A 23763-nucleotide genomic window follows, 5' to 3' on the forward strand; every position below is an offset into this window, starting at 1 on the left:
CACCCTTCTGCTCAGCTTGTTCTTAGGTTATCAAATCGATCCGTCCGCTTGTTGATCGTCTCTGTCCCAAAACATGGAAGGTCGCGGATTGACCCTCCGAAGTAAAACGCGCCGTGCTCGTCCTCAAATCAGTGCTCCGAAGCCCATATCCGGACCGCTACCACCTAACAACAAGAGTACCGATTCGGGCCAGGCCAACAATGTCTCTAACTCAGGGTCTCGCGAGCGAGCCCCCACAAATGGCGCGACCTCAGATCTAGTAAAACGGAGATACTCGACGCGATTCAACCAAGCTCCGGAATTTGATGCCAGCGCCCCCCCTGTCCCTGGTCTCCCTGCAGCAAGCAAGTATGGCGGATTGAGTCCTCCAGAAGCCAGCAGGAAGCCTTCGTCGGACTCCTCTGGGCCCCCGCAAGTTGATTTGAACGCATTGAGGGATCCAAGTCTGCCAGTAGACAGATGTGAGTCGCTGTCCAGCTTAGCTACCCTTATGGTCAGATCTCATGTAGGCTAATCAGGCATGCCAACTTGTAGATGTAGCAAACCTGCTCGCCAATGCTACGGAAGAAGAAATCGAAGAGTATCAAGCGAGTCTACGCAAAGTGAGAAACCGAACGTCCACCGACCTTCAGCAGAATGTGTACCAGAATCGCACCCAGTTCATCAAGATCAGTAAGGAGGCGGAGAAGCTTAAGGGCGAGATGCGGACACTACGCACTCTAATGGCGGAACTCACCACCGCTCTGGGCCAGACGGCTATTGGAAATGCCCCCAATCCTATATCACCGACGGCGGATGACTGGGTACCGAAGCGCAACGCGAATCGCAGTTCAGTGGCCAACCTGGAAAGCATGTGGAATGTCCAGCTTCAAACACTATGGAAGACGGTTGAAGGATCACAAAAATTCTTGCCTGTAGCTCCAGGCCGGCATATTGTGATGGAGACAGGGCAATGGGTTGAGCTGGACTCAGCCACGTGGAAGCCTAGGCGCCCCGTTCACATCGTGCTTCTGAACGATCATCTACTGGTGGCTGCGAAAAAGCGGAAGCGGGTCGACCAAAGCAACCCCAACCATCGGGGGCCGGTTCCGACGAAACTCGTCGCCGAGGAGTGTTGGCCGCTACAGGATGTTGATATGATTGACCTCGGCGCCAATCTTGGCACTGGGGCAGCCCGCGAAGAAGCCGAAGAACGGGGCATCGCGAACGCAATCAATGTCCGAGTAGGCTCAAAAACGTTCACATATCGCCACGACAAGCGGGATAGTTCCGACAAGAGCGAGCTTCTTGCGACCTTCCGAAAAGCAGTGGAGGACCTTCGGCGAACACTGCGGTCCGAGACAGAAGCGGCCACCAAGACGACTGATGCATTTGGCTATGCAGGCGTCAGACATTCCATTTCTCAAAAGGCAGACCTCCTTAATGCTTCAGAAGCTTCCCGCGACAACCCCGAAGTTCGCATTGACGTTGATGGAAAGCAACAGAATCTTCGATGGGTGGATGGACAAGTGGATGAACTCGACATCGATATCGCCCTTCAACGTTTCGAAGAAGCAGTTTCTGGCATTGAGCGGCTCAGAAAATTAGCCAGGGGCTTGAAGGGGAACTCGATTGCGCAGGAAATCATCAATGGCAAAGTTGATGAACGCGCAGCCAAGCTGGCCAGTGTCTTATCAAGAGCATTGGCTGGCACTCACTCGTTCTTGAATGCCACCAAGACGAATGTTACCTGGCTCACTCGTCTAGGCTTCGAGGACCAGGCTCGGGAGGCCTACCTGAAAGCCCGATCGGATGTGATCTCCAAACGGGTCCGGTAAGTTTTTATCGCCAGTACACCAAGCTTGAATTTATGACTAATTTGAGACGAATCTAGGGCGTGTGTCTTCGAGGGTGATCTCCCCCTCTACATATTCCAGGTTTCCTACGTCTATTTCACCTTGATCAAAAACACAATCAGCATCTACCAGCAATGCTTCCCGCCCGTCATGTCGAGTGCCTGCATCAAGTGGGCCAAACACCACTTGGACGGGTTCAATGCCCTTCTTACCCGGCAGCTCAGCAGCGTACAGCGAGGCACGACCGTCTGGCAGAAATGCATTGATATTGTACATGAGCATGCCGACTCTCTGACCGAAGTCGGTGTAGATTTTGCTGACCTGGTTGCTAAGGGGTTGGATCTCCATGATGACGGTGGCGAGAAGCCACAAATGACTCGCTCGGAGTCTCTCATTTCGGGGCTGGCGGACGCTGCACGGGACCATGGTTTTTGATAATAATACCAGGAGTTCAGGCTATGAGGTTCGAATGATTGGCGCTATTAGGATTCCTTTTCCTTGCGAGGTACTCTCTAGGTAATTTGTTGTCTTCTCAAGCTCATTAAACTTGCGACCAGACTCAAAGATAAGTCACAATTCATGCTTGCAAAGCAAGACTCTCGAATCCCTCCGCAAACTCAGGAAACCTCTGGAAGAAACTTCTATCTATTCCCCATGACCTTTGATTTCTGTAATACCGGTCAAAAAGCGGGTTCACCCGGTATTTCCTGGTGCTCTGATCATAGCTGAAGGTATTATGGAACGGAAAGGGCCAATAGAAGCGGAAACAGCGGCGGAATTCCGTAGAGAATTCGGTGGATGAACTATACTGCACTGGATTCTCGGCTAGGATCTTTCGTACATGTGGCCTGATCAATGAGCACTAAGTCCTCGTGGCTGAAGATTCTAGTATGGCTTACCATGGAAAGAAGTTAATGGTGACAGGGCATTCGGTTCCCATTTGTGAGAGTCTAACTTGGACTTAGAAGCGATACTTTGGGCTGGCAGAATGCACTCACTCTGGCTGGATCCACGAGGGCAGGTTTTTGAGGTTTCTTTTCGAAGGATTGACATAGTACTATCAGACAGAGCTCAATCAGCGCATGGCCTCGGCTATTCGGCGAGGTAACCTGCCTTGAATAAATTCAAATCCTTATACAAGATGGCCAGCCTCGTTACCTTTTGCTGCTGATAGAAAATGCGCTGGTCGATATGAAACAGGATCAAGAACAGCGGATTCTGCATCGTTTTTGCGTGTAGGGTCTCCCACCCCTCATTGATGGCTTTGAAGATCAAGCCCGGGTCAGCGTTCTCTACCTCGCGAGCATCCCCGTTGCTTATTCGGAAGACGTATTCGTAGATCTGGTTGATTTTCCGTGGGATCGGGTGCAGCATTGTCGGTGGGATTGTGATTGGTACTCTTTCTGGTCGGGGATGGATGGATGATTCGTGTGGTGTTTTGGGGTCGAAGGACAAGAGGCCCTCATAGAGGAGGGAAACGACATCTACACCTTCACCGTAGTATGCGTTGGGAGGTTCCAGAGAAATTTTACGAGAACGATCTTATTAACATGCCTGTTAATCATGTCACAGATGGGGGCTTGGTTTCAGTACCTACCGGAAGTATCATTCTCATACGACTTGTCCCCGTCCTCATCCTCTGCGACTGCGACTTTGATTGCCTCGAGAACCCGGTGCAGCTTTCTATTCTCGTTCTCGAGACGATCGAGTTTCGCTGCGAGGTCGCATGTTTCTCTCTGGGTTGAGGGCTGAAGGGACTGCACCTCCTCATCCAGCTCTGCTATTCGGGCCCTAGTTCTTTTGTACGAAGGTTTCTGTGGCTGTTCAGAATCCCATAAGCGCTTTTTAGCTGTGTCTGGAGTTTCCACTGATTCTTGTTGGAAGGTGTTGATGCTGGATGACTTGGGGGACATCGTGCGGCGATGAATTGCGATGGTGATGTGGTTTCACATGGTTGAAGAAGAAGGTCGTCCCGCTTGTTGTATCTAGCTTGTGACCGGGGGCTGTCGATCCATTTAGGATGGTCTGGGGAATGGGGATAGACTCCGTTTACCCCAAATTATGTACCTAGCGTAAGCTAAGGTTGACCCCGCCTTTAAGGGTTCTCTGGTTGGTTCAGGGAGAATCGGAATTTGAAGGGGAGAAAGGATTCATCTGCAGCAGGATCCAGCAAGAAACTAGGTATTTCCATTCTCCGTGGTCTTCTGCTATTCCGTCACACGACATTCTGAAAAATGGGGAAGCGTGCATCTGTTTGTCCATTTCCAGAACTTCCGGCAGAGTTGCGCCAGATGGTCTGGTTCGAGTGTTTGCCCTCGCGGGTATTCGAAGTCGAATGTCAACTTTTCATATCAAAAGCAACTGCCAGCTTCGGTGGGCAACAGAGAGGAATTGATGACCTTGCCTCTTATGCACGGATGCCAGAAATACAATGATTGTTAGTGAATAGCGTAGGTGTTTTTGTACCAATTCTTTTACACGAAGCTGAGTTACGGGTTTCGTTGGATCTAGAGAGCTAATGTACATGTGAGATGCGCTATATAGAATCTGTCTACGTCTATTACCAGCCAATGCTCTGAATGAGCTTCTATACCAAGACAGTGTCTATTATATCGAGTACCATTCATAGATATTCTCGTCGTGGTGCCCATTCTTAGCGGAAGATTTTCTGTGCCGTAATGGATGGGTTGCTTTATCGAACGCCGAAGGAGGAGACCATGCCAGATCCCAAATCTTGGGATCGCTCATGACACTGCCCCGTTGTAGAATTCCAAACCGGAAGTCAAGTGGCTCGCCTCCGTCGCCGGGATCGGACGGAAGACGCATATAGTATCGGACGCTGTCAGGGATCTCCTCCTTAACGTGGCTGACCATGATGAGAGCCTGTTCCTCAGATAGGCCGCGGTGCCGTATTTCACTAGCCTTGACGTTGGAGCCCTTGAGCCACGCAGCCTCTGTGGTTGTTGTGCGCCTCGTGATGGAGGTTTTCAATTTGCTGCGCACCTCACCGGCCTCGAGGAAGTGGATACACTTGTCTCTGAGGGACGCAGACATGTTGGAGAATGGCTCGTCAAGGATAATGATATCTGGCTTGTGAATCAATGCACGAATGAAGAGCACAAGGCGTTGCTGGGCAGTGCTAAGTTCTCCAAACCGCACTGAATCGGCATACTCGACATCATAGTCTGTCGGCACGAAATCGCGATTTTTGGTAGTTTTGAGTTGTCCAATATTGGGGAATAATTCCATCGCGCGGTAATTCACACCAGGTGGTTTCTGTTGGGCTGTGACGGCTGCATCTGGGTCTAACTCGGCTTTGAAGAACCTCAGCGCTGCACTTACGTCTAAGTCTCGTTCGTGATCCAAAGTCGGCTTGGCAAGGAATGTTTCTGCAAAGGCAGACTCGATGGCCTGGCGAATGCTAAGTTGACGGGGAAAGAAAGCGTGAATTTCGGGGGACGAGTGACCAAGGCGCGATTGAAGTTCAAAGATTGAAATGCCCGGCTTGCCCGCCTCGGGCAAACGCGAGCGCCCAAAGACCTTAATCGGCAATGCGTAGGTTTGCGGATGATCCGATGTGATCAAGGAGAGTAGCGTGGTTTTCCCTGAACCATTGGCCCCAAGCACTACCCAACGCTGGCCACGACGAACGGTCCAGTGAAGTCCCTCTTTTTTTTGATCGCGGACCATTTGCTTCCAGCCGCCAAGAACGACCTTGTCGCCGTATTGTACACGAACGCCTTCCATCTCAATCAGCGGCTCTCCCCCTTGAGTTGTCACAGCGTTACTCTGACTCGAGCTAGTTTCGATAAGATTGAGATCCCACAGCAGTTGTCGATCCAGAGACCCCGACTCCATAGCCTTTTGAGCTTCCTGCAGTATTTTCTGCTCCTCTTCGCTGAGTGCTTGAGTCTTGCCCTTTTTTGTAAGATGCCTCCAGACGCTCATGACTTTGTCCGCTTCCGACCTTGTGCCCTGGAACAGGACCTGGTTGGAGTTTCCGAGAAGAAGAATGTGAGTGATCCAATCCGGAAGATTATCCTGCGGTCTCAAGGCGAGGATCAATCTCGGCGAGGCCTTCACTGCTAGGCGTTCCAGCAGACCGGAAATGCTCCGAACTGTAGCTGGATCGAGGCCCACTAAGGGAATGTCAACCCCCTTCTCATAGGTTCACTTGCTATGTAGAGTGACTTACTGAAAGGTTCGTCAAGCAGCAGCAGCTCTGGCTCGCTGAGGAGGGCCTTTGCGATCCGCGCACGCCTTGTTTGGCCATTGCTCAGATTGGCGACTGGCATGTCGAGAAGCTCCCCTAAGCGCAAGTCGGTGATAACCTGCGTCAGCAACTCCTCATTCCGGACCGTTCCATTCTCTTCTCCCTCTAAGGGATTCAGGGAGGTTTGACCCCGAAGATACTGGCGGACAGTCCAGTCGGTTTCTTCCCGAAGACTCTCATACCGAGCACTCAGGTACGCGCCCCGAGTGCCACCGATTGCCTCTGAACCTTCCCCACTGAACCCAATGTATTGAATTGCATTTCCCACAAATCGTAACCGTGTATCTTTGGCCGCGATTTCGTCCGTGAGGAGGAAAGGATAACTGCGAGCCGTGGGCGGAAGACAGATGTACTGGCCGCGGAGGATATCGAGCAGCTGGGTTCTTCCCAACGAACCGATCACAGCCCAATGTTGTAGACTTTCCTTGCCCTCGGTGGGAGAAGGAGTTGGTTTCGAAGGTAGAACAAAATTTAAGTTTTGGAAGAGAGGCGGGTTACGGCCTTTGGCCGCATCGTCCGGAGTAGGATAGTTTTCGTAAAAAGTTCCATCTTGGATGCGAATCAGCGGCGGTGCCAAGGAGGAGCCATGGCGAGCAATGCGGATGAAACTCGACGGTCTGAAGTGGCAGGAACGCGATATGGATCGTCTGAGCAGCATGTTCTTAAAATTGTTGTCGCTCCCTCAAGGAGCCGTCGCATACGGCTTGAATGACGATGACTGCTGATCTCCAACGCCGAAGTCGCTCGTGGTCGGCCTTAAGTCCGAGGCTGCAATCCCCGAGCCTGGCCACGTGATCATCCTCAAGTATAGGGAATGATATATTTGAAGTCAAATAGAAAGCAATGCAACCGACCAACAAATCGAAAAGAATCCTAGTTCGCAATCAAAGGCGACTTGATTGCACTCCGGCAGGAATGCGATTGGACGCCTACGTCTTACGCATGCATCCGAGATAATGGTAGTAGAAGAGGACGATTTCCCTCCACTGCGACTAGTACTGGAACATTTCAATATTCCAAATGCGCAAATGATCAACCTGCAGTTACCACCCCCGTCTAGCATGCTACAGTGCGCAATTTACACTGTTTGAAATGTCTTCATCCATTCCCTTCTTTCTACCTACCACAATCACTCCGCCAGATGACAACCGAACTCCGATAAGCGTCGGCTAATATCAACTCCCCTCACTTAATTGAACAGCTAATCGGTAATCGATGTACCTACAGAGTGGATGACTGGGGAAGCGATCTTCGGAATTTCCGAATGTCCCTCATCGGCTGATTTTTCTTCGACGTTCTCTTCTCTTGAGTCCCCTGTTCACGGCCTTCTATCATAACCCCTCCGCAAGAGACGCAAGAAAACATGACTGTTGACCCCCCCACCACTAATGGCTGGTATGTCGAGTGAGGTCCGCCCCTCAACTTGTTATAGATCGCTAGTTTCGTCACTGTTTCCGTAGGTCGGCTCTGACTTCTATTCATGCAGTACAAAGTCACAAGAAGTCTCTCCATTAGATTCAATTCCCTCACTCCCCTTATTTCTCGAGGCACAGAAAGTCTCGCAGCACAATGCGAGGAAAGTTGCGGTGATAGATGCGGCCAAGGGGGAGCAATTCACTTACACGCAGCTCTTAGTGGATACGGCAGCGTTGAAAGAGATCATTCTCAAGGAATTGAGGCTGAAAGATCTGGAAGAAAGACGCATCGCCTTCCTGGTCCCAAATGGATACGACTATGTTGTTACCCAGTGGGCCATCTGGGCTGCTGGTGGCGTTTGCGTGCCCCTCTGTACGTCTTCTAACCATTGACTGCCATGAGACTACTAATATCAGAATGCCAATCAAAGGTACAACTCATCCGGTCAAGGAATTGCTTTACACAATAGAGGACTCGGACCCATCCTTGGTCATTCTGCACCCCGCGTTCGACAAGTTCAAGGAGCCGCTACGTGAGTTAATAACCAGAAATGTGCCATTCATGGCTCTCCAGCCTTTTCAGGCGAGCGAGGACTTCTCATCACATTCTCTGCCTACATTCAGCCCTGTCTCCTCCCTGGATCGAAGGGCGCTGATGATCTACACATCTGGCACAACCTCCAAACCCAAAGGTTGCGTCACAACGCACAAGAACATCACCTTTCAAGCGAGATGTCTCGTCAAAGCGTGGAAGTACGGCCCATCTGACCACCTCATCCATGTCCTACCGCTTCATCACGTCCATGGGATCATCAACGGTCTGACAGCTAGTTTACTCAGCGGAGCTACGGTCGAGATGCACCCCAAATTTGACCCGCAAGTCATATGGAATCGGTGGCAGGATCAGGGCTCTTCTACGATGTTCATGGCCGTCCCGACGATATACTCTCGCTTGGTCCATTACTTCGAGGCCAACATCCGCGGCACAGACAAGGAAGCCGCTGCGCGAAGTGGCGCCAACGCCTTGAGGCTCGTTGTAAGCGGTTCCGCGGCGCTCCCTACCCCTATCAAAACCAAGTTCGCCGCAATCACAGGCCAGACCCTTCTGGAGCGATACGGCATGACAGAGATCGGCATGGCCCTCAGTTGCGGGCTGGAAGTCGAGAAGCGGATAGACGGCAGCGTCGGCTGGCCTCTGCCTGGTGTGCAGGTGCGTCTGGCCGACAAGGAAACGGGAGCAATCATCGAGTCTGCAAACGAGGACGGCATGATTGAGATCAAAGGTGATAACGTTTTCCTCGAATACTGGCGAAAGCCCGACGCGACAGCCAAGGAATTCACTGCCGACGGATGGTTCAGGACGGGGGATGTCGCGCGGCGCGATGATTCGGGCGCATACTTCATCCAAGGCCGGGCGTCGGTTGACCTGATCAAGTCTGGCGGCTATAAGATCTCTGCTCTAGAGGTGGAACGGAAAATGCTCGGCTTGGATGCCATCGAAGAAGTTGCAGTCGTGGGCCTGGCGGACGAGGAATGGGGCCAGCGAGTCGCTGCTGTTGTCAAGCAACGGCCTGGGGTGAGATGTTTGCCTGTCCTGAGCACATTTCTCGCAAAGCATGGACTGACGTAGCTGCAGACCGAGCCGCTGGAACTTCAGAGCCTTCGCGCGCAACTCAAGCAGGAGATGGCCCCTTACAAGATCCCGACAATTCTGAAGATTGTGGACAGTATCGAACGCAATGCAATGGGTAAGGTGAACAAGAAGATAATCGTGCAGAAATACTGGCCTGATAAGGCTTGATCTGGTATCATCATTGGACTGCATTGTATAACGTAAGCAGTCATGAGTTACAGCCTTGTATATAACGATTCAATGACAAAAGACTGAAAGTCTTAATAGAGCGTCTCCATTGCTCTACACAAGCTATACTCTACCATATACCATCTGCAAACCCCAGCGAAGGGCTTGCACCTCAACGTGGTGCTGGGGTCTAGTAATCTTCATATTATTATGAAGATGAAGCTAAGACAAGCCCATCCAGCTTATCGACTCCTCCCATCATTGGCTGCCCTGCCGCTCCGCCGAATTGAAGCCATTCCCACCTCTGGTTTGAATATAGATATCATTGACCTACCTTCCATAATGCCTGGCCACCAACCAAGCCTTGGTGATGCTAAGTCATTAATAATAAGCATCCTCGACCATCTTATAAATCATCTTCCGCCTATTCCATGATAAAATCGGCTTGGTTCACGATAAAATTAGTTCGAAAACCCCTCCGCTCGACAAAGCCTTTGAGGCCACATGGCATGATTAAATGATTCAGACTTGATACTGTCTGTTCATTAATACTGTTCAGTCTTAAATGAGATAGTTATATGAAGGTAACTATGATATTTTTCTTGATTTTAAATGTCTTGAGCTCTGGAGAAAGCATATAATGGTTTAGGGTATGGAGGATTATAGTGGAATGGATCAATCCCTCTTTCACCCCCTCTTGACTGTGCTATTCTCTATATTATTATTATCCTTAACTAAAACACACTTCTAAGGAGCAATGAGTGAGTGGGAGAGTCGGTAGAACCACTCTGGAGGGTGATTTCCTTATTACTCTAAGGGTGCTATAGTGTTGGATAGAGATGGTAGCCCTGGGCTTTGGCTGGCGGATTTCTACACCCAGGCTATAGAGTGTCCCCCATATCTCCTTATAAAATAAAACAAATCTTGCCGATATACCATCTGCAAAAAGAGAGCCTTACATGCGGGTGAGATGTCCAGAGTCTCAACGACCGCACGCCTCTAACTGAATTTAACTAAATAGTACATATTGTAAACCACACAAAAGAATCAGTAAGGACTGTATAACGGAGTATGAATGTTACAAAGAAAAAGAACGCAGGCAAGTGAGCGAGATCAAGGCTTGACGACACGCAGGAAAGGAAGGGTCAAGTCATTGAAGAAAGTCACGGCTCCGTCCGAACCGACGGTGGTAACATTCCCCTCGGAAAGGCCACAGACCGACGCAAAGGAACCATACTGCTTCCTCTTCTTGGCCACCAGCTCGGTATACTGGTCGAGTGGGCAGCTGCTTCCAGGTCCAGAGCGGCAAGACGGAACGGCTATGGACGTCAGCCTCGCTACAGTAATATGACACAGTGGCAGACGCAACGGGGCAAACTTACGATAGACAGCGTCATTCAGGCGGATACGGACATTAACCGAGGTCCTGCCGCGCGATGTGCAGTTGAGACGCTCGAAGGCGATGGTTCCTCGCATAGGGTTCACGCGAGTGCTGACGTAGATCTACAGGCAACCGTTAGACTTGAGATGGATAAGAGAAAACCTAGCATACCCTTTTATTGTCCATTTTATCAGCGGCAAGGGCTTTCTGCTCGTCAAAGATACCTAAGATGGAGGCGAGCTCGTTGATCTGGTTGTCATGCGTGAACGCGACGATGAGAGGAGGGAGCTTGCTCGTGCCGGTGCTCGTTTTTGCTGTCGCCGCTGGGCCATCCTCTAGCAGGTTGACGATGCCCTGGAGGACGGGTAGCATGACGGTCATGTTCTTCCCTGCGCCGGGGCCTGAAAGTGAGAATGCAGTCAGCGGCTGTTCGTCCCATCCCGTCTTTATACTATTCGTTTAGGGGCTACTCACCCGTGCCGTAGTAGTAACGAAGATCCTGACGGTATTCGTACTGACGGATTTCTTCAGGCGTGAACACATCGCACCAGGGGCTGGTGCTTCCGGTAATCTGGGTTTCGAAACCGCAGAGGTACGGGAAAATCGAGACTTGGCTATCAGTCAGAGTGAGATTACCAGAGATTTTCTTGTTGAGTCTTTTGGTGATGGGTGGCAGATAGATGCTGTCCCACGTCGAGGGATAGGTGCCTCCGCTGGAGTCCTTGAAGTTAGGGCACATGTCGGATGTTGCAAGAGAGTTGCCAGTGGCTGCTTCAACGTCCGCGTTAACGACATAGATGTCGCCGTAGGTGGAGTTGGGCCCAAGGTAGCCGCGAGCAAATAGCCTGTCAACTATTAGGAGAATCTAGTGTTGCAGATGGAGGTTCTCTGAAATACCTAGCAGAGTCGATAGTACGCTGATAGTCGTTCGCCCACAGCAAAAATGGCGTGTTGTCTTCGTAGAATGAAGGGTATCGGAAGCGAAGATCCACTCCAAGGTTGTACCTATCAGAGTATTAGCATCGTTCTTTTCGGAAAGTGCTGGCTGACTGAAGATACTTACAGCTCCTTATACCCAGTGAGGGAGACTTGCGATATCTCCTGATCAGGGTATCTCAACACTGGAGCCCAATCAGAGATAAAGCTCAATGACCCAGAGGCTTTGAATTTTGCGGATTGGAACTATAAACTCAGTCATTGAACAATATTATGATGCCGAGGAAACATACAGCATTGTAAAGCGCTTGCCACTCTGCATAGGCACCAGGATCAGGGTATCTGCTGCCATGGCGGACAACGTAGATCGCCTGATCGACGGAGCATTGGTCCGGGACGTTAGACGAGATCTTATTGACATTAGGTCCTGTTTACATAAGAAGATCAGCATCGGATAATGTTGTAGTTTGAAGAAGTATATACCTGCGAACCATGGAGAGTTAGCTCCTAGGTGCTCAAGAGCCTCCAAAGCATGAACCGAGGCGGCATAGCCCAGGCTTAGAAGCCAAAGAGCCTGAATATTCTGTCTCATTCTCTTGTTCTGTCAAATTGACACTCAAATGAGAAATGAAAAGAAGAGAAGAGATCTGGCTGTGAGAAATCTCAGCAACCATGGTGCGATTCGCGGTATTTATGATATCCAACATTGGCCTCCTCGAAAACAAGCGACGAAGACGGACAAATTCGAGCCATCGCGAGTCAAGTGTCTCCACCGGTGCTGTAGCCGAAGGTGATGTCTCGGTTGATTGTTGACGGTGGTGACAAGAGAAAGCGTCTAGTCTGCGTAGTGTTGACTCGGCAGGCCGTTCACCTGCAGGAGATCCGCCACGTGCGTCCATTGGCCGTTTGGCAAACCAAGCACTAGAATATGCATCCAATCTATCTCCCTGAGCATTAGATTAACTCATTACGCGTTTGCACAATCTAAGAGGATGCAGATATTCGAGATAAAGCTCTGAAGGCTTACTATGGTACTCTACCAAGAGGAACCGTACACCAATGCCAAGCACGAAGTGAATGCCGTTACTTTTGATGGGCATCAATCAAGTCTGAAAAATCCATCGAGAATCGCTGTCGCCCTGGAATTCGCCTCCTGCATCCCCAATATCACCGATAAATGCAGTTATGCCCTTTGCTTCTCTCTGCTTGGCCTTCTCGATGTTCTCCCGGTTGAGCACAGCCCACAGGACACCGACCACAACAATATTCGCAAGAAGGTACCCCAGCGCAAATCCATGGCCAAGATAGTAGCGTGGACTGCCCTCGGTCCGATAGAGTTGCGTGCCCATCACAGCTCCCAAATTCCCGATCGAAATCTGCATAGCGTTGGCTATAGCGCGTTTGGTTTGCCCGGAGACGTTGTTGGCCGGCCAAGATAGCACAATGGCCACCGAAGGATAGATGCCGCCAGCGGCGAAGAAGACCCCAGCGTAGGATACGGACGCTCTCTTTGAAGTGAGAAGAAGGATGTATCCGATGCAGGCGAACGCGGTCGACCCAATGATGAACGGTGCGCGGCGCCGAGTGCGTTCGGAGAGAATTGCGACTGTGATTGTCATAATGAATCCCAAGGCATAAGGAGGAACAGTAAGAAGTTGGGCCTTGGCAGCCGAGTAGCCCAGTTCCTTGATAATCGTAGGCTAGATTTATAGTCAGATAGCAACATAATCTAGGGTACCGAGGTATACTAACCATGAAAAGCGATAATGTGTACAAGGGCAGAGACATCGTGTGAAAGCAGAGCCCGTACAACCATACCTTAAAATCCTTGAAAGCATCAAACACTGCCGTCCAGCTGAATTTTTCGTCCCGAGTGGCATCACTGTCGTTCTTCAGGCGGAATTGGATGAAGGCGCGCTCCTTGTCTGACAAGAACTCTGCAGTTGCAGGGTAATTGTAGACCCAGAAATAAGCGACAACGGACATGACAACAGTTGCCAGTCCTTCCTTCGAGCTAGTCAGTTCTAACTGTAATTTGCGAATGCTTGGTATTGCACTGTACTAGGATAAAGATCCATCTCCAGCCGTTGTAACCACCAACACCACGCATATGCGCAATACCCTGGCAGATGGTCAACGGGATGTCAATTTTCCTCTGGTTTGAGTTGCACCAACCCAGGCAAGGATGCCTCCAAAAGCACCAGCGAGCGATGCAGCGCTGAAGAAGAGCGCCACCCGATAGTGCTGCTCATTTCGCTTATACCACATCGAAAGATAGAAGACGACACCCGGAAACAGTCCACTTTCAGCAATCCCCAGGGCTACAGACGCGGAAGCGCCACGCCTCAACGGACTGCAAGGTCCCTTGAGACATGGGCCCCATTCGAGAGTCAGCACTTCTTTTGAACATTTGCAATGTTTATCAATTTACCTGTCCGGGAGGTCAGGTATCCAGCATAATTCTGAACAACTCCAAGAAGCGTGGCAACAATGCCCCAGAGCAATGTGAGGGTCGGGAGCCATATCCGCGGTGTAGTCCTCTTGAGCACGATATTGGAGGGGACCTCGAAAGCGACGTAACCAATGAAGTACAGTGTGAGACCTGTAAGGTACATGTTGCCCGCTATAAAGGCACAATGTCGTCAGCAGCGAATCGTGCGAATAGCCGTGAACGAGGCAACGCACTCATTCCAATATCCGTAGCCATACCCTCCAAGCGAGCGTTGCCAACTAGAAGCCCTTAAGTGAGCATTTGGTAATGATTTTTGACTTGACTCTACAGATCCCAGAATCTACATACCATTGCTTCTGTCTAAGAAGGACAGGAGATATAGTATTGTCAATGGTGGAAGCAGCCGGTAATCCAGCTTACGCAGCAGCGCCTTTTCATTGATATCGAATTGGCCTTCTTCGAGGCTACTCTGGGAAAGTGAACTTGAGTTCTCTGGGAGCGATGCAGGCTTCGAACTTTTCTTTTCCTCAACTTGAGCCATGGTTTCGAGCAGCTTCATCTGGTTGGATGTTGCTCGACAATGGGACAGTTGATGGAAGTTTCCGCTAGAACGGTATCGCCCCGGACAGGCAATAGATGGCCATTAAGAAGGTTCTGAGAGTGCGTCCAAGAGCCACATGGCGGACAGGACACAGCACACCATCCTTGTCGCAATTGCGCGATAGGGACATTATGACGGACGCGGACTGGGGAAAGACGATCCCGCATAGCCAAAGGAACACCTGAACCGTCCATCAAGTTTCCGACAAATAATCTCGATCGATCCATTTGGAGACAGCCAATGTGAAATAAGACACACTTTGTGAAGACATATCTGATAGCCATTCTTGATGAGCAATCAGACCTCCGCGATGACGAGATCGCGGAGTTGGAGCGCATATTCGGGAAGGTCAACAACAGAAAGCGACGGCTATCATCGTCAAATTGGAGGAAGCAGGGGGAAAGGATCGACCGTCTCGTTTCTGTTTTGAATTCGACCTGCACGCGCTCGCACCAGCAGCCAAGCCAGTTTCTCTAGGCTTACTCTCCCTCATTCTGGCAGACTTTATCGTCTCATGAGCTCAAACGGCAGATTATTGTTTTCCACAGTGTCATATCGTTTGTTGTTGGTGTTTTCTGCCAGGTGGAATCACGCCATCCGCACAGGAAATGGAGTCATTGCCAACCATTGTCTAAGAGTGTTGCAGCATTAGAAGCCAGTGACCTTGAGGGATATGCATATAAGATATCTCCCATCTCCTTGATCATCTAAATAGCTCCGAGTCAGTACGAGAGAAAAATGGCTTTAAGAGAGTCATCACTGACTCACATCCAGGGAGTCGTGGCACAGAGAACCAGCCGTAAAGGGAGTTGGAAATGAAATGCTCCTGTTCTCGATGTCCACATTGAGGATTCAAGACTGTTTCGAGGATTCAGCCGCAGAAAAAAAAATTAATATGTTCTTTTGTCCCCCATTCTTCGCCAACCCTGGGCCCTCTCGAAGGCACCGATTTGGGATCTTCATTCTAGAAGATCTGTGGCTTGTAGTTAAGTAGATAGAATGAGAGATCAACGGAGGATGATGATATGAAGCAGAAGTCAAGTTTTATTGAAATGATGCAGAATGATTGAGATGCAGATGAAATGGGTATCTTCCTATGATGGGTATGAAAACTCCGTTGTCCTGTCCCACCAGAACCCCCCAGAAACCTTGACCGATCAACGCCAGTTTGAAAAATCCCAACCCAACCCAGAGAAATCCATGCCAAACCCATAAACCCAAACCATGACCGTCCCAAGTCCACGCCCAAGTAGAAACATAAAAGATGAAAGAGAAAGAAAAAGGAAAAACGAATCATGAGAGAAAAGAAAAGGAAAAGAGAGAAAATGAAAACAAACACCACACATAAACCACACACCACACACACAAAACACACAAAACACAAAATACACCACCAAGCATACAACACATACATAACACGTAACGGGATCATCAGGTTCATAAGAGAGATTCATCTAATCTATAAGGCGAGTATATATAGCTCGCGGAAGCCTACGTGTATGTAAACACTGCATAACTTTTCTGAGACATGACATGAGGTGCTGAAAGAACATTGGAAGAGAAAAAAGAAGAAAGAATTAACGGAATGCTTGACCACATAAGTCACCAGCGTCCCTCTCTTCCTATATAGAACATGAGATGACCTATGGTGCCAGGATCAACGCAAGCAGAGCCATACGGCAGTAGAGGCCATATCTCATCTAAGGGTATAAGTCAGCACAACTCGAGACACTTTGAGAGACAAGAAAGAAAGGCAAACTAACCTGTCTGAAGTAAGCCGCCCGCTGGTCAAAATCAACCTCCTCGGCGATCTCTGCATTCCTGGGCAAGGGGTGCATCACGACCATGTGGCTCTTGGCGTGCTTCATGAGAGCGTTGTCAATGATGAAGCTGTTCTTGAGACGCTCGTACTGCTCAAGATCGGCGAACCGCTCCTTCTGTACACGAGTGCAGTACAGGACGTCGGAGCGCGCAACAATCTCGGGTGTCAGCTCCTCAGACTCAAGCACCAGCTGTCCGGATGCGACAACCGTCTGCCGGACTTCCTCGGGAAGAGAAAGATCCTTGGGCGCAACAAGCTGGACGCGCACATCATAGAACTGGAGCAGCTTGATGAGAGAGTGGATGGTACGTCCGTATCTCAGATCACCGGTGAAGGTGATCGTCAAGCCAGTGACAGTTCCCAGCTCTTCACGGATGGTGAAAAGATCGAGGAATGCCTGTGTGGGGTGCTCGACACTGCCATTTCCGCCGTTGATGACCGGCACTGGCGAGAACTTGGCGGCCGTCTCAGCGCTGCTGGGATCGGGGTGACGCAGAACAACGGCATCTCCGTAGCAACCAAGAGTGCGGACGGTGTCCTGCAGGGTCTCACCCTTCTTGGTGGAAGAGTGTTCGGTGGAGATGGCAATAGTCCGTCCTCCGAGACGCTGCATGGCAGCGTCAAAGGATGCCGATGTGCGGGTCGAAGGTTCGTAGAAGAGAGTGGTCAGAACACGACCCTTCAGAATGTCAAGAACACCCTGGCGCTGAACGCCGAGGCGCATCTCTTGAGCCACCGTGAAGAGCAGGTGCAGGTCAGCACGAGTGAACTGGTTGACGGAGAGCACATGTTTTTGTCTGAAGGTGGACCGCGACAGTAAATCGCGCAGGGAGGAGGAAGTCTGCATGGGGGTATACAGAGGAGGACCGAGCTCGTTGGCAGCCGACTCAGCGGGCCTAGGCTTCAGAGACCGACCAGGAGTTCCAGAAATCGACAGTCTCCTGTCAAGAGAACTCTCTGGGCGCGCCTGGACCATGGGAGACATAGCCTTGACAGACGGAGACGCAGGAACAATGCGATGGCCAGACATGTCGGTTCCCTTGGGGGCATCCTGAGTCACTTCACCATCGAGGCAAGAGGTCTTGCCCTGGAAGATAACCCGCTGAACAGCACCGCGCACGCTCTTGCCGTTGAAGGGAGACCAGTATGGGCTCTGAAAGAGGTATGGGCGGTCAACTTCAATCTCGACAGAACTGTCGGCTTGGTCGTGCAGCTCGAAGATCTTCTTGGGGTTCTCATAAAGGCGAGAAACGATGTCCTCAACGGTAAGGCGACCCTCTGACACAGCGGTGAAGAGCAATGGCAACGACTCGGCAATGCCAGAAACCGGAGAGGCCTGCTTACCAGCAAGCTGGAAGGGGATACTGCCGATGGAGAAGACATCAATGGTGCTCATGTGTTCCCACAGAGCCTTCTGATCCTCAGCAGACGGCAAGAAGTTGCAGTCGGGGAAATCGTCTCTAGAGAGGAAGAGACAGAAGATAGAGACATCGCAAGTAACCTTGAGACCCTTCTCCTTGCTGAGAGCGATGAGGCCGATATCTTCCTTTGAGGTGACGCTCATGACGTGGATGTTGCGGTTGTGGAGGCTTGCCAGCAACAGGATAGACGCGAGATCGGTAGACTTGGCGTCGGTAATCATAGGCTTGCTCGAGGGCCAAGCAGAGAAGTGGTTTGTCACAGCAGTGACCTTGCTGATGTTTCCAGACAGATGGTTGAAAGGAATGAACAAAGAGCCCACCTCTCCGGTGACTTGGCCGACCTGGTCGGAGTTGGTAGAGGTCGCCACAACGGAGAAGTTGAAGTCACAGTAGGGGGCCTTCTGAGCATTCTGCTGGGCAATTCTGAGGGCGCGAGCATCCGTGACAGAAGCCTCGACACCAACGGGCATGACGCGAATCATGCTGAAACCAGCAGCAATCGAAGCCTTGGTGACAAGCTCAAAGTCCTTAGAGCCAGGAGTGACCAGACCAGGGACAAAGGCGGTTATGTTGATCAAGCCAGGCAAGATGATGGTGCGATGGCTGGTTTGATAATCAATGGTCTGCACGTTCAGGGCATAATGGCGGGCAATGGCTTCGATCAAGATCTTGGCGTTCTTCACGTTGGTGACCAGAGGAGTCTGGTAGTCCACAGCCATACGACGAGTCCGGTAACCCTTACTCATGTAATTCGCAGGACGTCTGAAGCGGTTGTTGGATGGCAGGTTGATGTAAAGGTCAATGAGGTTGTTCGCCAAGTGCTGAGTAAGGGAGTACTCGGACTTAAGTTCATCTTCCTGGCCAGGAAGAACCTCCAGGTACTTGACAGGCACTCCATTCTCCTTCAGGAAATCGGCAGTACCGGAGGTAGCAAAGAGGTTGAATCCCAACTGGTGCAACTTCTTGATAGATGGCAGCATCTCCCTCTTCTCCTTGTAAGAACCAATAGAGAACAAGATGTTCTTCTTGGGGAGACGGAAACCAGTCGAGATCAGAGCCTTGAGGTAAGCTTCGTACTTGTCGCGACCGAAGGAAGCAACTTCTCCAGTGGAAGCCATCTCAACGCCCAGAACTGGATCGGCACCGGAGAGACGGGAGAAAGAGAACTGAGGGACCTTGACACCGACGTAGTTCTTAGGGATGGTCACTGGGGGGTACTCAGTGAAGGGCTTGCCAATCATCGCCTTGGTAGCCATCTCAATCAGGTCGACGCCCATGACCTTCGACACAAAGGGGAATGAACGAGAAGCTCTAACATTGCACTCAATGACCTTGATGTCATTGTCTTTGGCAATGAATTGAATGTTGAAGGGACCAGTGACATTCAGAGCGTTTCCGATCTTAGCAGTGGCCTCTTCGATACGTCGAACGGTCTCTGGGTCAAGATCCTGAGGGGGCAAGATCAAGGTTGCATCTCCAGAGTGGACACCAGCATTCTCAACGTGCTCAGAGATGAAATGTCCGACCATGACACCGTTACGAGCGACGGCATCCATCTCGATCTCTTTGGCGTTCTCGATGTACTTGGTGATAACCACGGGGTGTTCGCGTGAAACATCAGCCGCCTGGTTGAGATAGGTAGCAAGATCGTGCTCGGAATAGACTGTGTTCATGGCAGCTCCAGAAAGCACGTAGGAGGGGCGGACAAGCACTGGGTAGCCGACCTTGTCGCAGAACCCCTTGGCCTCCTCGATGCTGGTAAGTTCCTTCCAGGCTGGTTGATCAACACCGATACGGTCAAGCATGCGAGAGAACTTGTAACGGTTCTCGGCGCTGTCAATCATTTCAGGAGAGGTACCCAGGATGTTGACATTGAGACGGTGGAGGGGCAGAGCGATGTTGTTCGGGGTTTGACCACCCATCGAAATGACCACGCCACTAGAGGACTCCAGCTGGTAAATGTCCAGAACGGTTTCCAGGTTGATATTTTCAAAGTACAACCGGTCAGCCTCATCGTAATCGGTGCTGACGGTTTCAGGGTTGTAGTTGACCATGACAGTCTTGTGGCCCTGCTCACGGAGGGTCCGAATGGTACGCACAGAACACCAGTCGAACTCAACAGAGGAACCGATTCTGTAGACACCAGAGCCCAAGACCATGATACCATTATCGTTGAAAGCAACATCGTGGGCAGATGCATTGTATGTGAGGTACAAGTAGTTGGTCACTGAAGGGAACTCAGCAGCGACCGTGTCAATCTGCTTGACAATGGGGGCAATGCCAGCTTCAACACGCAACCGCCGGACGGAGAGCTCGTTCGAGCTCAGGAACTTGGCGAGTTGGCGATCGGAGAAACCGAGCTGCTTGGCCTCACGCAGAAGAGGCCGAGGCACAGTGGCTGCATTGTAGGTGCTCATGAGCTTGCCAAAGTCACTCAAGCGCTTGAGTCTGCTAAGGAACCACTTATCAATCCGAGTGAGCTTCCAGATGTCATCCACGCTGTAGCCAGCAGCCATCGCATTGGCAATGGCAAACAGACGTTGATCTGAAGGTGTCTGAAGTTCCTCACTGATAGACATCAGTGCGCTGGTCTCATTAAACCCTAGGTTGTGGAAGTCAACGGAGCGAATGGCTTTCTGAATCGCTTCCTCAAAGGTACGTCCAATGGCCATGACTTCACCAACACTCTTCATCGAAGAGCCAAGTTGGGTGGACACACGGGTGAATTTCTTGAGATCCCAACGGGGAATCTTCACAACACAGTAGTCCAGGGATGGCTCGAAGCAGGCACAGGTGACCTTAGTGACAGAGTTCTTGATCTCGTTGAGAGGAATACCAAGACCAAGCTTAGCGGCGATGAAGGCAAGAGGGTAACCGGTGGCCTTGGAAGCAAGGGCAGAAGATCTGGACAAACGAGCATTGACCTCGATGATGCAGTACTCCTTTGAGAAGGGGTTCAAAGCATATTGAATGTTGCACTCTCCGACAACACCAAGGTGGCGAATGACATTGACGGCAGTAGTACGCAGCATGTTGTAATCCTCATCAGACAGAGTCTGCGAAGGTGCAACAACAATAGAGTCACCTGTGTGGATACCAAGAGGATCAAAATTCTCCATGTTGCAGACGGTGATGCAGTTGTCCTGGCAATCACGGACTACCTCGTACTCAATCTCCTTCCAGCCCTTCATACTCTTTTCGATCAGAACCTGGGGGCTGGCAGCGAATGCCTTCGCACACAGCTCCTTCAATTGGCCCATGTCATCAGCGAAACCACTGCCAAGACCTCCGAGGGCATAGGCAGCACGGACGATGACGGGGAATCCGATATCCTCCACGACTCTGAGAGCTTCCTCCAAGGTCGAGGCAGACGCAGACTTAGCGCACTTCTCATTGATGGACTCCATGCTTCGCGCAAAGAACTCACGGTCCTCGGTTGTGATGATGGTGTCAATGGGAGTACCAAGGACCTTGACACCAAGGGATTCGAACTCATCCTTGAGCTGAATACCGACTTGGAGGGCGGTCTGACCACCAAATGTGACATAGATAGCATCAGGGCGCTCGTGCTTGATAACCTTGCGCACAAAATCCGCGTTGACGGGGAGGAAGTACACCTTATCCGCAAGACCTTTGGAAGTCTGGATGGTGGCAATATTGGGGTTGATGAGGATAGTGTAGATTCCTTCTTCCTTCAAGGCCTTGATAGCCTGACTACCAGAGTAGTCGAATTCTCCAGCCTGACCAATGCTGAGACCACCACTTCCCAGAATCAGGACCTTCTTGACAGAGACACGGGGCGATGTCTTGATGTTCTCAGCCTTTGTACCTCCAGGGAAAGAGACAGGCTTCTGAAGAGCATCAGATGAGGCAAGAGTGTCCTTGATAGTGTTGATGAACACATCGAAGAGATACTCAGTGTCCCGGGGACCAGGAGTGCTTTCGGGGTGGAATTGTACACTGAAGAAGGGGCGGCTAACATGCCGGATACCCTCGTTGCTGCCGTCGTTTGCGTTGACGAAAAGCTCCTCCCAGCCCTCGGGAAGGGTCGTGGCATCGACAGCGTAACCGTGGTTCTGAGAGGTGATGTGACACTTGCCAGACAGCATGCTAGTACAGGGGATGTTGTGACCGCGGTTACCGAACTTCATCTTGAGCGTTTGGGCACCAACGGAACGAGCAATCAACTGGTGACCCAAGCAAATACCAAAGACAGGGGTCCTGCCCTCCTCCAGGGTCTTGGACAGGTTGTTCACGGTTGTAGAGAGCGTCGCTGGGTCACCGGGACCGTTCGATACGAACAGACCATCGTAGTCCTTGCCGGCAAGCTTGGGGAAATCGTAGTCCCAGGGTACAACGAGAACCTCAACACCACGAGCAAGCAAGCAACGCAGCTGGTTGAACTTCATACCAACGTCCAAGCAAAGGACGCGAACTGCGCGGCCAGATGGGTGTTTGAGGGCGACATTCTCAGGGGGAGTGAACAGGCGAGGCTCACGGATCGAAACTGAGGATTCTGTCAGATATCGGACTATTCAAAAGTATATCTCCGATTGTCAAAACCTACCTTCACTCACGAGGTTCTTCTTGTTGGGGTCCACCCATTCGATCTGCTCGAAGGATGATCTCCAGCTGTCTCTGTCGCCTGGAGTCACCTCCACGAGGCCATCGGCGATTTCAGATTTTGAAAGCAGCATGCGGCCGAGCATGCTACCCTTTTCACGGATGCGCTTGGTCAGAGCACGAGTGTCCACTCCGTGCATGGCGGGGACACCCTGCTCCTTGAGCCATTGTCCAAGGGACGATTCGGCGAGGAAGTGAGAGTAATCCTCTCCAGCGTATGTTGCAACAACGAGAGCTGCAACGTGGATCTCTGTAGATTCGAAGTATTTGGGCAATGTCTTCAGAAGCTCGTCCATGGTCTCACGGGAGGGCACACCGTAGTTGCCCACCAGAGGGAAAGTGATGACCAGGATCTGACCGCGGTAGGAGGGATCAGTGATCGACTCTGGGTATCCCACCATACCGGTCTGGAAAACCAACTCTCCTGCCACACTCTTCTCAGCACCAAAGCTGTAGCCCTGGTAGACTGTGCCATCCTCGAGTTCGAGGGCGAACATCTTGCCGCTGCTGCCTCTTACTCGGGCCGAAGCAGGCGGAATCACGGCTCCATTTCCTGACTCAATTGATGGGAGTGGCTGTAATTCCTTGTTGATCTGATTGTAGGACACGGCCCCTCCAGACAAAGGGCTGGAGGGGAGAGCGACCTCGTCGTTACCGGCGGACTGCGGCATTGCGGTATCTGGTGGGGGAGGGAAAGGTCCTCTCGGGGACAAATTGGCAGGGTTTTCACTCTACCGTAGCATCAGCAGTCTCCAAGACTCTTCTTGATGGTAAGAAAAGAGAAGGAGGAGTGTTTCTCTACTACTGCTTCAGCACGGGAGGAGGAATATAGAAGAAGATGAGAAAGAATTCTCGTGGGAACAGCAGAATAAAATTTTGTGTACGGCGGGCTCATGAAGCTCTCTCATTGGACTGATTATTTTGACCGATCCGGGGATCGTGGATGATTCTGCTGGTCTTTACCGCCTGCAGATTTTTTTTTTTTACCTCCCTCTGATCTTCCTTCGCTTGCCCCCACAGAGGCGTGTTGCTTGCTGTCTGCTGAATTCGATGAAGATGAATGCTACAGTGATACTCAATAATCTCACAGTACAGCCATATATCTACATATTCAGGAATAAATCGTCGATTGCTTCTCAATTTTGGACAATCAATTGAACTCTTATACAGCAGATAGTATCAAGAGCAGAAAACAAGCGAAGC

General features: G+C 50.9%; 7 protein-coding genes across 7 annotated transcripts; 2 read left to right on the plus strand and 5 right to left on the minus strand.

Annotated features, from left to right (window-relative positions):
- Positions 1-73: 73 nt before the first annotated feature.
- On the plus strand, positions 74-2270 carry EXO84 (exocyst subunit EXO84; the record flags this gene model as incomplete). Its single annotated transcript, XM_026756038.1, has 3 exons — positions 74-461; positions 541-1813; positions 1874-2270. 3 exons carry the CDS (start codon positions 74-76, stop codon positions 2268-2270), a joined length of 2058 nt encoding a protein of 685 aa, XP_026611910.1.
- Positions 2271-2927: 657 nt separating this feature from the next.
- Positions 2928-3748, minus strand: CDV56_102789 (uncharacterized protein; the record flags this gene model as incomplete). The annotated part of the gene is made up of 2 exons (XM_026756408.1): positions 2928-3376; positions 3433-3748. 2 exons carry the CDS (start codon positions 3746-3748, stop codon positions 2928-2930), a joined length of 765 nt encoding a protein of 254 aa, XP_026611911.1.
- Positions 3749-4442: 694 nt separating this feature from the next.
- CDV56_102974 (putative ABC transporter) lies at positions 4443-6907 on the minus strand (the record flags this gene model as incomplete). The annotated part of the gene is made up of 3 exons (XM_026756593.1): positions 4443-5974; positions 6031-6755; positions 6810-6907. The coding sequence occupies 3 exons, from the start codon at positions 6905-6907 to the stop codon at positions 4443-4445; spliced, it is 2355 nt and encodes a 784-aa protein (XP_026611912.1).
- Positions 6908-7471: 564 nt separating this feature from the next.
- Positions 7472-9324, plus strand: CDV56_103319 (acyl-CoA synthetase; the record flags this gene model as incomplete). The annotated part of the gene is made up of 4 exons (XM_026756938.1): positions 7472-7503; positions 7595-7896; positions 7955-9099; positions 9160-9324. 4 exons carry the CDS (start codon positions 7472-7474, stop codon positions 9322-9324), a joined length of 1644 nt encoding a protein of 547 aa, XP_026611913.1.
- A 1113-nt stretch (positions 9325-10437) lies between these two features.
- CDV56_103629 (putative histidine acid phosphatase) lies at positions 10438-12233 on the minus strand (the record flags this gene model as incomplete). Its single annotated transcript, XM_026757248.1, has 8 exons — positions 10438-10643; positions 10707-10827; positions 10877-11106; positions 11180-11550; positions 11603-11710; positions 11769-11887; positions 11935-12068; positions 12125-12233. 8 exons carry the CDS (start codon positions 12231-12233, stop codon positions 10438-10440), a joined length of 1398 nt encoding a protein of 465 aa, XP_026611914.1.
- A 511-nt stretch (positions 12234-12744) lies between these two features.
- Positions 12745-14652, minus strand: CDV56_103866 (uncharacterized protein; the record flags this gene model as incomplete). The annotated part of the gene is made up of 7 exons (XM_026757485.1): positions 12745-13341; positions 13460-13669; positions 13743-13763; positions 13817-13962; positions 14073-14264; positions 14327-14371; positions 14442-14652. 7 exons carry the CDS (start codon positions 14650-14652, stop codon positions 12745-12747), a joined length of 1422 nt encoding a protein of 473 aa, XP_026611915.1.
- A 1685-nt stretch (positions 14653-16337) lies between these two features.
- CDV56_104228 (bifunctional carbamoylphosphate synthetase/aspartate transcarbamylase) lies at positions 16338-23231 on the minus strand (the record flags this gene model as incomplete). The annotated part of the gene is made up of 3 exons (XM_026757847.1): positions 16338-16394; positions 16458-22444; positions 22505-23231. The coding sequence occupies 3 exons, from the start codon at positions 23229-23231 to the stop codon at positions 16338-16340; spliced, it is 6771 nt and encodes a 2256-aa protein (XP_026611916.1).
- Positions 23232-23763: the final 532 nt, after the last annotated feature.

This window comes from Aspergillus thermomutatus (genome assembly GCF_002237265.1).
Source record: "Aspergillus thermomutatus strain HMR AF 39 chromosome Unknown NODE_198, whole genome shotgun sequence".
In the NCBI taxonomy this organism is placed as follows: domain Eukaryota; kingdom Fungi; phylum Ascomycota; class Eurotiomycetes; order Eurotiales; family Aspergillaceae; genus Aspergillus; species Aspergillus thermomutatus.